This window comes from Penicillium solitum, assembly GCF_028829755.1.
Source record: "Penicillium solitum strain IBT 25940 chromosome Unknown utg000004l_segment0_segment0, whole genome shotgun sequence".
NCBI lineage: Eukaryota > Fungi > Ascomycota > Eurotiomycetes > Eurotiales > Aspergillaceae > Penicillium > Penicillium solitum.
This window is the reverse complement of record NW_027072124.1, coordinates 320672-334559: the sequence shown is the minus strand read 5'-3', so window position 1 is coordinate 334559 and position 13888 is coordinate 320672. Positions and strand designations below refer to the sequence as shown.

The following is a 13888-nucleotide window of genomic DNA, read 5'->3' as shown; positions in this document are numbered from 1 at the left end:
ACTTCTTGTAGGAGAAATAAGATAATTGTCAGATACAGATTTTCAAAGGCCAATGGCCTCTATTTAAAATATTTTTAGAGGGCTTATGCATTGCTGACGTTCCCGCGGTGTAAACGTCGGCCCCATCGGTATAAGATCGTCTACTTTGGATGTCAAGCCTCAAGCTTCTGGGATCGTATTGCTTGCTCTTGGGCTGTGAGGGTCTCACGTATACGTGAATGAGGACAGCGTCTTCCGGATGAATAATCAATATCAAGGAAATCTATAGTCGACTCTAGATTAAAGACGTAGCGCGAGGAAGCTTCCGCGTGGAGGGGATCTCATATGCACCATGTGGGTCCAGCAGATCATATCTCAATTTAGCTTGTATGTTATATGTATAACCCTGGAAATACGATGCATAACTCCCAGGAATAGGTGCGTGCTTCCTGGGAACACTATAACATATCCCGGGATCCTTGGGGCTCCTAGGAACCAGCCGCAGGATCCCAGGAGTAAGTATCACGATCCTAGAAGCCGGTGACTCGACATCCACTTTTAAATATATCCGTATCCATGATATGCCCTCAAAAAATATTTAAATAGAAGCCACTGCCTCAAAGAAATGCGTCTCCAAAGCTCCTCAGCCAACTACTGGGGGTGACAGACTTCTCTCTGAATTATTACTCTTAGTTATCCTTTTATTACCATCTGTATAGGTAGTCGTTACCTATACGTTCACGAAATCTGCCAAGATGCCGCTTTTGGGACTTCCACTAGAATTACTTTTGTGGATTGGCACGTCCATCGACAAGAAGGACCTTCGAAGTTTGCGTCTCACATCTCGAGAATCCAACGTCGTCTTCACAAAAAGCCTCTTTGATTGCATAGACTTCCAAGACACCCCGCCAATTCATTGGGCAATCGAGCATAGAAACTTAGGCATCATCCAGCACTCTCTGGGTTGGGAAAAGGCAGATATCAACCAACCGTTTTCTGGCCTTACACCGCTCATGTTGGCTACAAAATTGCGGTACGCAGACGCTGTTAATTTGCTCTTAAGCCATCATTCAGTGAAAGTCATACAGCGTAATACTTTGGGAGAAAGTGCCTTCTCGATCGCTGTTCTGCATGGAAGCGTGAAAATTGTCGAACGACTCCTCAATGTGCAGAACATTGATCTCAATAACCAATCCCTGGACGGAAATGCGCCCATTTCAATTGCGCTGACCTGTCACCAAACCTACATCTTCCAACTTCTCTTGTCTGATGAGCGGACAAATGTCAACATCTGCGACCATCATGGCCAAACACCACTGCACCTAGCGACAGAAATTGGCGATTATGGAGCAATCCAAATGCTTGTACGAAATCCGCGAGTTGATGTCAACTGTTTCAACCACCGACAGGAAACTCCGTTGCTTCTGGCTGTCAAAGGACACGGTCGTTTTCTCCCCATCAACAAAAGACTACTCATCATTGAAGACTTGCTTTTAAGTCCATGCATCAACCTTAATTATCAAGATGAGAATGGACGTACCGCAATCTGGTATGCAGTGAACAATTTCGACATAAAACTGGCTGAGCTCCTCTTGCAGCAAACAAATCTGGACCTCAATTGCGCCGACAAGCTGGGTCAGACACCTTTGGCAAAGGCTGCTGCAAATGGCTCCTTAGACTTGATCAAAGTCCTCTTCCGACAGCCGGGGCTTCATAAAAGCCCTCAATCTGCGGATGCATTTCCGCCGCTCTGGTCAGCATGTCGCGCAGGACAATTTTCAATGGTGGAATTTCTTTTGCAAAGTTCAGCCGACATTAACCAAAAAAGTCCATCGGGGACGTCGCCACTTCAGGTCGCAATAATCATGGAGCACGTCGACGTTGTCCATCTCCTTCTCAGCTACGAAGAATCTTTGTTGATCAATGACCAAGGCCCTTGCTCCTTTACTGCGCTCATGTTTGCGTCATCTCACGGTAGGTTTGAAATTGCCAAAATGTTATTGGAGCATCCCAACATAAATGTAAATGCGGTGGATGACCAGGGGAGAACATCTTTCTGGTGGGGTGCGGCTGGTGGGCATTTTGAGGTTGTACAGTTGTTGGCCAATCAGCGTGGTGTGAAAAAGCGACTGAAAGATTCAAATGGCCAGACGGCGCATGCAATCGCCAAGGAACGCAAGCATGGGCATGTCAAGGTTTATATGCGAAGCTTCTAGGGTTCACCTAGTTTATAGAATGAGATTTCAATTGATGTGTTCACGGCGATCGGGTTCTCTGAGTGCAATACGGTATTGTAACAGCAGTCTTTTCACCGCGGCCTGTTGTCTACTGCTCATCTTCTCTAGTGATAGATACCAAGGACAGAGCTGATGATCCCATCTCTAGTCCGGGGAATTAGCAGTGCGACGGGCTTGTGCTAATGCTAACTAAACTGGAAGGAAGGACTGATCTCCATCTGACGACATATAATATTAGCTAGCTTACGTTGACAGGAAGTACACAATCAAGTGATTGAATTAATCAGACGCACAGGGTTAGCGGGGTACGACGGTCCGCCACCTGCTTCTGCGTCGAGGATACAGTCGTTCTCTCGGCGCCATCGAATATAAAATCATCTCTACAACCAAGCAATACCCATATCTAAAATTTGCCAATGGACAATGAGACCTAAACACCATCGACCGATGGATGAACGACCTTGATCGAAGCCATGAGTCAGTCAACAACTTAACTCGGTTCTCATTCGGGGATGCAGACGATGTCCTTGTAAGCTGTCTTCTTGAAGTTCATTGGAAAAAGGTAACCGAAGACTTCTGTTGCAAGAACGCTCTGCCTGTGTTTAATGGCCTTTCGCTCACCTGCGCGTGGCCAGGAATAGCGAAATTCCGCACGACCAGGGCTTCCTCTTTGGACGACCAGTTTTGACCACACTCATTCCCAGATTCCTAAAGCATAACTGCCACAGACTCCTCCCCACTCCGATAGCACAACCTTAAAGTACACGAGTCTTGATTCCGGTTCAGCTTATGAACCGCCATCATCTCCACCGGATTCTCCAAAGGCAGTGGCTCACCGAGTGCCTACAAGATCTCAGACCAGCTGTGCACCCTCGGCTGTACAGCGTCGCTCGCAGTCGCCAGACTCATCAGGCTCCAATTCGAACCAAGCAATTGGCCGCAAACGGGGCTTCAGCCAAGTTACATCCTCCCCATCTGCCCAACGAGCAGGCCGTCAACGGGACGCGGGAAATAATCAAGGCAACCAGGCCCGGTATCACGATGCGCAATTTTGCACCCAACGATGTTTACTCGAATTGCAGTCTGGCGGTGTGTTAGATGACTGCTGTCCAAATGTGATGCTCCATCATCGAAGCAAAGACAATCCCCGTTTACTCAACGGGCAACTGGACGAAAACATTGACCGATGCACACCTCTTGGCGGTTGCGGGGCATACGCCGTTTAAACTTACTTGTGTTGAATATGGCTACACTGTTATTGGAAAAGGAACCACATCGGGGCTGTGGATAGAAGTCTCCCGCGAAGTGCAGGTATACTAAATTCTGCGGAAGGCCCAGTCTGCAAATATAGATAAAAGCCGCAACAAACCTGTATGTGATCTTTGTCACATCTTTCGACCTTGCTCTCCATGACACTCATTCTGCAGCGATTCGGCAAGATGTTCAAAGAGCGGCTAGAACGATTCCCCTCATTATTTCGATCTTTTGTGGTGCGCCTTGAAAGCATTTTCCGGTTTTCGAGGCTTCAGAAGCATGTGCCAAAAGTCGGGCTATTGATTGTCTTGTGGTTGCTTATGGTGGCCGCCCTACTTCGTTATTCCCTCCAGTATCATCTCGATCCTCCGACCGAGCCAAGCACCAACAACGAAACGAACCAAGTCCTTCCAACTCAGGCCTGGGCCTCTTTATTTCCACGAAATATATGGCAAATATATCTCAGCCCGCCGGATGTCAGCACAAACAATTTTGAAGTCAACCCTAAGCAACTATCAGATGTCGTCTCTTGGCTGGCTCATAACCGCGACTTCGAATACACCTTGGTTGGAGACGAAGGAGCAGAAGCACTTGTGCGCCAGCACTTTCAGGAAAATCCAACTTTGTTGAGAATCTTCAAAGAGCTCAAGAACACCGGAATGAAGTCAGACCTGCTGAGGTACCTGATTTTATCAGTCAAAGGCGGTGTCTATTCGGATCTCGATACCGTTAACTTGAAGTCCATTGATTTGTGGGTACCTGAAAAATATCAGAAACACGCTCGAGTTGTTCTAGGGATTGAATTCGATCGCCTTGATGGGCCTAACTGGGGCGAGGTTCATCCCGATATGCAATTTTGCCAGTGGACCATTGCTGCAACTCCTGGGCATCCCCTCTTCAGCTACATGCTAGATTGGGTTGTGACCACCCTGAAAAACTTCACAACTGCAAGAAAAACAACATTCTCGGACCTCCATGTCAGTTCATCGGAAGTCATGAAATTGACTGGACCATCTGCTTGGACAGATGGCGTCTTCCGACAATTGCAGCAGTATGAGCCGGATCTTATGTCGTTGAGCAACTTGAGTGGATTGACGGAACCGAGGCTTGTGGGGGATATCTTGATACTGCCAATCGATGGGTTTGGGATGGGCCAGTCACATTCCAACAGTACAAATGACGGATCGATTCCAGAGGAGGCATTCGTACGGCATAAATTTCGAGGATCGTGGAGGCATGACAAGAGGTCAAACTAGACATAAATATAGAAGACAATGGAATCTGCAGATGCTTTCAGAAACATGGAACGGACCAGAGAAATTGAATGGTTCCTCTCTGTTCATGGACAACTTCAGTTTCCAGCGCTGCTGTCAGCAGAAATACGATGAGAGTGTCAGTGGAGGGAGAGCTAGGGGAAAAGAATCATTCTCACGGACCTGCCGTCCTGTCAGACATGGGTGCTTGGTACAAAAATATAAAAGCTATTCACTTGGAAGACCATTTTAAGCCCTCAAAATAGCGAGTGCTTTGGCTAATGTTGGGCCGTTTATTCTCAATTGTTGCTTCCCTAACCATGTATATTAGTGAGGGCAAGATAAAAAGATGAACAGGATGACACTTAATACGTCGAATTATTTCCTGCTGGTGGAGATTTAAAATGAAGACCAAAAGCCCTGGCCAAAAGCAAGTTTTGACTTGTGCATATTTATGGCAGAAAAGAATAAGTGAGTAGCGTAATATTTCGAGCTAATATTTATCTGCCTATGCAAGCGGCAGGGAGAAATAGCGGCGTTGATGTCTTAACAGGTAGTCCACGCGTTTTACACATGGGCAGTCCAGGGCGCAAAATAGTCCTAAATCGGCAGTTGTTTGCGGACTTGTTGAGTCAAAGAGTGCTCTTGGATGCGTTGAACGAATGCTGGGGATGACCAAGGTTGACGTCCCAATAATCCCTGATTAATCTTTTAACACTCGCCCAGATCTTAACCACTTCTTAACCACTTCTTAACCACTTCTTAACCACTTCTTAACCACTTCTTAACCACTTCTTAACCACTTCTTAACCACTTCTTAACCACTTCTTAACCACTTCTTAACCACTTCTTAACCACTTCTTAACCACTTCTTAACCACTTCTTAACCACTTCTTAACCACTTCTTAACCACTTCTTAACCACTTCTTAACCACTTCTTAACCACTTCTTAACCACTTCTTAACCACTTCTTAACCACTCTCCATAACCACTCTTCATAACCACTCTTCATAACCACTATTCATAACCACTTAACCACTCTCCATAACCACTCTTCATAACCACTCTTCATAACCACTATTCATAACCACTTAACCACTCTCCATAACCACTCTTCATAACCACTCTTCATAACCACTCTTCATAGCCACTCTTCATAACAATCCGCCAACCTTGGGTGTATTGGCTTGGAAATGACTTGGGCTTTATCACATCACACCTCATGTAGAGAGCTCTCTTCTCTATGAGTACCAGGACTGAATTCAAGCGCATCATGGTACTTCCAAGTGTACAAAGTCAAATGGCATTGGTAGACAGGTCTGACTAACGTGAATCTTGATGTACTATTATTCTTTTAAGTTAGGAACAGTAATTTGAGTTTAATTTCGGTATTTACGTCCAAGGTATGTATCACCCATTCGACTTGTAAGTGCATACTACGGGAAAGCTCGAGATACGATCGCTGTGCGCGGATTAAGAGAAACAAGGTAGTAAACAGGTTTTGTGCATGTCTTAGCTTCCTCGAGTATCGACTTGCGACCACTGAGTACTGATCCCTAGCACCACGGAGAGGTGCCTGCACATCGCTAGGGGAAGCACAGAATATTACCTCACGGGGCTCAGGGCAATGAGGGAGCACAAAAATAACCTCACGGGGCTCAAGGCAATGAGGGAGCACAGAATATAACCTCACGGGGCTCAGGGCAATGAGGGAGCACAGAAATAACCTCACGGGGCTCAGGGCAATGAGGGAGCACAAAAATAACCTCACGGGGCTCAGGGCAATGAGGGAGCACAGAAATAACCTCACGGGGCTCAGGGCAATGAGGGAGCACAAAAATAACCTCACGGGGCTCAGGGCAATGAGGGAGCACAGAATATAACCTCACGGGGCTCAAGGCAATGAGGGAGCACAGAATATAACCTCACGGGGCTCAGGGCAATGAGGGAGCACAAAAATAACCTCACGGGGCTCAGGGCAATGAGGGAGCACAGAATATAACCTCACGGGGCTCAAGGCAATGAGGGAGCACAGAATATAACCTCACGGGGCTCAAGGCAATGAGGGAGCACAGAATATAACCTCACGGGGCTCAAGGCAATGAGGGAGCACAGAATATAACCTCACGGGGCTCAAGGCAATGAGGGAGCACAGAATATAACCTCACGGGGCTCAAGGCAATGAGGGAGCACAAAAATAACCTCACGGGGCTCAGGGCAATGAGGGAGCACAGAATATAACCTCACGGGGCTCAGGGCAATGAGGGAGCACAGAATATAACCTCACGGGGCTCAAGGCAATGAGGAAGCACAGAATATTACCTCACGGGGCTCAGGGCAGTGAGGACCGCAATGCTGCGGCAGAATTTCAAGTCAGAAGACGAGAAATAGAGAGCTGAGATGAAATAAATCATCTGAGCGCACGAGGGCAGGAAGCCTGCTCCTAGTTTCCGATAGTGGGCGCGTATCGCTCTTTTATATATTCTGCTACGGCACCCGGCATGTACCATCAACGCGATGCAACACTAGCCCAGCCTCGCCTGGTGGTCAGTCCCACTTTTTGATGGGTGGATATCGAGTCTACGAATATCCAATGAACCCCAAGTGAGCCTCTGGTACCCGTTTAATTGAAATCGGGGCATATGAATTAAACGAAGTTTATGAAACCGGTCGTTTAACTGCCCTCATATCCTGGTATCTCCGAGAATTCAAGATGTCATGGTCAAATGGCCCTCTTTCGCCCCACTCGTCGTGACAAGCTTATCGAAATCCCTCGCAGCACTTTCGTTACGTGAGTTATAAATCGCCTTCTACTCTAGCTGGACTAGGACAGTTAGGATCACCGCCCCTAGGCATTTACTATCTTTTTACCCATGGTAAATCCATTTTTGACACATAATAACCACAGATCACGGCATTTACCGGTCCGCGCTTAGTGCCTGCAATAACGTGATCCACCGCAAGCATAAATCATGTTTCCGCCCGTTTAACCTTTTCTCCCTCTTCCTCCTCCCTATCCTGAAATTTCGCTCTCAATTTCTTAACATCTTATCAATGGCGTGTACACAACGTCTAGGGTCCAAAAGCCAACCAGGTGGCTATCAAACACGATTCTCTACCATGATATATCCAGTGGAAAAGCAAAACCCGACAGAAGCGACTTCACCTCGCCTCACGCAAGAGCAGCGCCCACTCCAAGAAACCCCTGATCTGACACCCCGTACCGACAAGGAAAAAGGTATTGTCATCTGCAGGCCAGGCCCACGGGCGAGATAGATCGTAGCTGACTTAAAGTTCCTTACAGCACAGCAATATTCGCACTCAACCCACCAAGACCCGGAGTGAGTTTCCACCACACTAATGATTGGCTTTATTTGCTGACTTTGGATTTTATAGCCTTCACAAGCGAGTCAAGTAAGTGCCACAGCCTTCTCCTTGATCTGGCAGATTCCCTCTCCAGTACATTGCTAGATTCCATGCCTGCTTTACAAGTGGACAAACCAAGATGCTAATCAGAATGAATAGGAAGATCGAACATTTCATCAAGAGGATTACACAGGATGGCTTCGCCGATGTATTGACCGAAAACGCGGCATTACTAAGCGAAACAACAGCACTCAAAGGCAGGATCCAGGAACTAGAGGGAACACTAGAGAACATGAAAAATCGCCTAGATAAGTTGTGCAAGGAAAGGCGAGTTTCCACCATTCAGAGCAATCCTGCGCGCAAGAAACGGGCAGTGCCTCAGTGACTAGTCATTAGCCCTTTAACCAAGCCGGAGAAATAAAACAACAGTGAAGACGGTACCCTACGGCAAGACTCAGCTGAGTGATATGGTTTTATCTTTAAGCGCTGCACTTTGGATACAACGTCATGAGTAAAAATGTTCCCGAGTCTAGAAGCAACCTTTTCACCAGCCAAAATAAGAAAACTCCCGCCATTGCGGTAAAGCTCAAGGGTATATAACTCAAAGTACGTAAATATGCATTACTTACTAAAGTAATCAAAGCAACCCCACATGTGTTTGATCTTCCCTTCCTAGCGGTCATTTAATTCGGGATGGACGGGAGGTACATAGATAGTGGGGCCCTGTCGACGCGAACCATGGAACTACTGGTGCCCTGTGCGCAGGGGTTCCTTACTCGCGAAAGTAGTATCAATAAATTATTAACGATCAAGCCCGTTAACTACCTTATATCCACTTCGAGCGCTACGCCGCAACTGTACATTGTAGAGCGAATGTCTTGGCTAGGGTTCTCGGAAAAGCACTAGAACCCCGGTACATCTTTTCTTAGGGCTAAATCCAGAAAAGGGTTTACTACCAGACTCGAAAGTTCCTGAGGCAGTAATCACGGGGTTTTAAATGAAATAGTTTTACATAAAGTGCGCCGTAGATCAGTCCCAATCAAAGCTCAGCCGTGCTTACCCAGTAAGCTATCGAGGACGGCAATACAATATATATATATATACATGGATATGGCGAAAACTGCGACAGGCCTAGTACGAAATCAATCCGGATGTACACGGAAGGGACGAATATGAACGCTCATTAAATCGCAGCATTTTGCGATGCCTTAAAGCAGCTGACACGCGGCGTATAAACTTCCAGTGGTACGTAACGTAGCGCGAGGGGTCGGATCTTAGAGTATATGGCATTTGGATCGTATAACCTATCGAATCATTAGCCCTGCTGACCGTCGCCCAGGGCTGTCTCTCCATCTCACCTAATAGACTCTGGTCTGCACCTTCCGGGCCTCCTGTTATACAGCGACGTTCCGGATCTACCAGCTGTTGCATCGCGTGGAGCAAATAGTAGACTGTTGCGCTGGACGCTCTGGGTATGAAGATGGGAGGAGACGGCAGAAATATTCCCAAGGCTTCTTCGCGTCGGACTCGTGGCTGGCGTTTCCCCGACTAGGAGGCCTCAGACAGTCTCTTCTGCATAGCGCGGTATTCTCGTAATAGATAGTTCCGTTTGCCTCGCAACGACTCGCCCGTTCGCTTTAGTCCGAACTGTCTGAAGTATGCCTTAGATTTTGCTTTCCATAACATCCCTCGATGTTATAGTAGCCATGGATAGAGGTTCTCTTCTTCCGATGGAGACCAGGGAATTTTAGGCATCTTGACGAAGACAATTAAACCTCTGAAACAGAATGGCGGTGGAAAGTGAGGGTGTGCAGGGACCGTGCAATGGGAGGTATTTAAGGAAGTCGGTCGAGTTTAGGGGTGGCCACGGTTTATCAATGATAGAAAAGCATCGGCAGCATATTTCAATTGTAGTCTTCTGTTACAACGGTATCTCTGGTCTTATCCGGCAAGGCGCTAGTCTATTATTCTCCACCAAAGACATTCTGCTTCAGACCGTTTATAGTGCTCCGGCATAGATATTAAGGGACAGAGATTAGTGCGGAAGCAAGAAGGATATGCATTTGGTTAGCCAGGGCAATTTCCGTTCAAGCCAATAGGTACACACGGTTAAACAGGCTGTTCATATTGGGCGAAAAGACCAGCGGTTTTGTGAGGTTGGTGTCTCAGCCTGTCAGTATATCCCACCCGTTAAGAAAACGGTCGATTTCCGAGGGGGATTTATCACCTTGTTTTTAAACGTTGGACCCAGTGAAAATTCGGTTGTAGTCCAGTTATAGGTACGAATCTCTTCTCCAATCTCCGACGCTCTGGCCAGACTACGGTCTTTCACCCCTGTCCCTGTGTGTAAATTTGAAGTCGTTCGGGAATAATAAATATTAAGTAATAAATAATAAAAGCGAACTTGAGGGGGCCTATTACACTTGGCGGAAGCATAGGCCCTACCCAACCAACGGACTTCCTGAGGTCACCACAATTCCCTTTCTACATTCTTTCTATCTCTGTTTCCTTTTTCCTTTTTACTTCCCTCTCTTGGGGTCCGCTCGAAGGCTTGGAGACTTCTGTCAATGGCCGTAGATGAATCCACCCATACTGTATATCTCTAAGGGTATTGGGCGGTACTGAGCTCAGGTAATCATTACTAGACTGTTTGGGTACTTGTTTCAATTTGACCCTTAAAAAGGAGCCCATTCCCCCATTGTGTTTACGAGACTAACTCATCATCCCTCGTTCCTCAAACCTCTCCTTGACCTACTTCAAGCAACATAATAATGGGTGTCCAGACGCCTCCGCCTAACGGCAGTTTGCAGAGATACTCAGACCGAATGTCTCAATTATTTTCATCGGGTTCACCTAAGCCGAGCAATATACACGACCCGTCTAGATCAGTTGCTGGCTCCATTAGCGAGGATTGTCATTACCAGCAGACCGACGTTCAATCCGATAACGACGGCATGGGAACTTCAATGGATGAATGCAGTGATGAAGAAGATACTCATCAGGCGATAAAACGTGAAAGTGCGGCCGAGTATGGACTCAGACATATAAAGCCTCCGAACCCTAGGCACCCCAGAGGCTCGAAATCGACAATCATCGATTGTATGGCAGAGTGAGTGTCCCAAACCGCCCTATGGAATTATCCGTGGTCCTGCATACTAACAGCTTGTTTCTTTTAGATTGGATATACGAATGCAGTGAGTGGTTGTGCTTAGAGACGACCCCAGGATTCCCACACTAATACGCATCAGATCTATTGAAGACTCACTCAAGAGCCAGGACCTATGGAACAAAGCAATGCAGCAAAAAGTGGGATACATGATGGATAGTATTGACACAGCGAGGAAAGAAGTGGCTGCCTTGAAAGAAAAGGTTAGGATGTTATAGAAGGACAATGGCAAGAACAGTACAGTTGAGGATCGAAAGGATGTGAGACGGGCCCTGTCGTCATTCAACAATCATGTAGAACGCAAATCGAAGCCTTTGGAAATTACCATAATAGAGAAAATCACTCAATAATCCGTTTATCCATTGTCTATCCATTATTTGTATCTGGTCTCATTCATCGACAACGTGGTATTACGCAATTCGCATAAGGATCACGTATTACCTTCAGGCAAGTTCCGCGCCAAAACCGCGTCGCTTATGAGAGCCAAGGTTATTCGCATAGAGACGATGAATTCCTTGGTAGATTTGAGAATAGTCGTAGTCCTATTAGAGGACTAATGATCTCGAATCTGCTGCGAGGCTTTTTTTTTTTTTTTTGACCTTTATGGACCGGTCTAGACGGCAGGAAAACTTTAGGATTGGTCCGGGGGAAGCTCAGTCGCTTCCGGTTCGGACCGCGATCACCATTCCCTACATCCCCGGCAGGCATCCCGGATCCACGCACGGTAAGTAATTTCTATAATTTCCACATCACTCGCATAATCTTATCATCGACCCCATATTTTCGCGTTTATCATTAAATCACGCACCGGAGGAAACTGACTCCACTTATCCCGCTTCGCTCCGCCAATATTTGCCAATAGCCTTGATAAAATTGATTTGCGGATCCGTAAAGTCCGCCTCGCTTGAACTAGCCATTACGGGATCTAGCACATCGCTTGAGAACGAATCACAGGTCACTATTTTTGACGAGCATGTCCCGGCCATAAATTTGCCCTGACCTACTCTTACCAGATTGGCCGAAGATGCCCGCTCTTATCCGATCCATATCACCCAAATTTAGGACTTTGGCTTCCACACCCCAGACAGGGATAAAACCGAGCTATGGACAGCGCGATATCTATCTTCTCTCTAGCTCAAGCCATTTTAGGTCGTGATCTCCAACCTCTTCATTCCGGCTGGCGGAACAAGCTCCATTCATAGCTGATTTCGCCACTATCAAAATATCTAGATTCTTTTAGGGAGAACATGCGACTGACTACGTCCACTCCACTCCTAGTCGCAAGAAGTAGTCAATACGGCAATAATCAACATCTCCTATACGGCTCGTGCCGAGATTCATATGTCAGTCCTTGTCTAGGTGGTAGGACTGGATACCAAAATAATTAGCGTAATGGCTAGTGCAATAACTCCTGGTTCGCGGCTACTGGTAACGCCTGAAGGCCAGATGAATAACGTGAGGTCAACGTGATAGCGGTAGATCAAGGGGATCGTGACTCATGGACTGTGCGCCATGCACGCATGCGAGGAAAGAAAGCTTACGATCCGTGCCGACATGGATCGTGCCGCGGCCCGGTTCTGATCGGATATTTTGGCGCACGGCCGAGCACTAGACCAAATCTGGCCTAAATTACCAGCCACCGTATTACGGAGGAATGCGTGACATACCATGCGTCAATCCAACCAAATCTCGCAGATGTCATTCGTTCCCTAGTGCCATTGCATCCTCATGTCTGTAAGTGGGTCACCCATGGGTATCACCACAAGGAAATGTAGGTTATGTAAAATAATCTCTGGATAATGGGGCTGTCAGTATTATTTCTCTATTATAGCGGGGAAAAAACGCATAAAAGGAAAGGACGAGTGTGGAAGACAATCAAGGCGTCGCCCGACCGTGGATGCGAGATAAAAATACATCTGCGAACGGGATCTACAAATCACCGCTAGCCCTCTTTCGAAATTACCCCTGAAAATGCCAGGCCCAGCCACGCCAAGACCACGCCAAGATATCCACAAAAGGCTAATCGAAGTAATCACCGAGCTCCGCGTAGAAGGGTCAGAGCCGTAAGAGTATAGAAATTGAATACACACCCATATTGCTTCCCCTTTGCCCTAAAGGCATTGCGCCGATATCAGGATTTTTCCGGTAGCTATAGTTCATTCGCGCCACTCAAATTCTACGACATGATCCATCCAACTTTGGATCTTATAACAATATTCCCTAAGTCCTCCATTTACAAGACAGGCACCTGTGAAGCCGCATAAATTATAGTGCACACTATCCCAAAGCTACGTATATATCCATTTTATGTTAGCTAGATGAATAAGCCCGTAAGATCACTATAACAGCATGGCTTTCTCTGTAAAGCGACCCATCTCCCTCTCCACACCACGCCCATCTTCAGAAGGGCGATATATATTGGTTGGCTTGTTGGTTGGCTTAGGCCAGCGTTTGTTGATTAGTCAACGGAAGGGTACTCGGTAGTGAATAACCTAGAAGCGAGTTGGTATCAAGCATTCCAAGGTGCCCATTCTGGGCTTGCCAGTTCCCTTGAAACACATCAGAAGCAGGCAGGGTCGCGGCCAGGCGTTTGTTCTTCTCTGCTTCTACTCTACTGGAAAGTTTGTTTTATG

At 46.8% G+C, this 13888-nt stretch overlaps 3 protein-coding genes across 3 annotated transcripts; all 3 read left to right on the top strand.

Annotated features, from left to right (window-relative positions):
- Nucleotides 1–734: 734 nt before the first annotated feature.
- N7455_006111 (ankyrin repeat domain-containing protein) lies at nucleotides 735–2195 on the top strand (the record flags this gene model as incomplete). Its single annotated transcript, XM_040960145.2, has 1 exon — nucleotides 735–2195. One exon carries the CDS (start codon nucleotides 735–737, stop codon nucleotides 2193–2195), a length of 1461 nt encoding a protein of 486 aa, XP_040809399.2.
- An 810-nt stretch (nucleotides 2196–3005) lies between these two features.
- On the top strand, nucleotides 3006–3314 carry N7455_006110 (uncharacterized protein; the record flags this gene model as incomplete). The annotated part of the gene is made up of 1 exon (XM_065605276.1): nucleotides 3006–3314. The coding sequence occupies one exon, from the start codon at nucleotides 3006–3008 to the stop codon at nucleotides 3312–3314; it is 309 nt and encodes a 102-aa protein (XP_065461130.1).
- Nucleotides 3315–3625: 311 nt separating this feature from the next.
- On the top strand, nucleotides 3626–4726 carry N7455_006109 (glycosyltransferase family 32 protein; the record flags this gene model as incomplete). The annotated part of the gene is made up of 1 exon (XM_065605275.1): nucleotides 3626–4726. One exon carries the CDS (start codon nucleotides 3626–3628, stop codon nucleotides 4724–4726), a length of 1101 nt encoding a protein of 366 aa, XP_065461129.1.
- Nucleotides 4727–13888: the final 9162 nt, after the last annotated feature.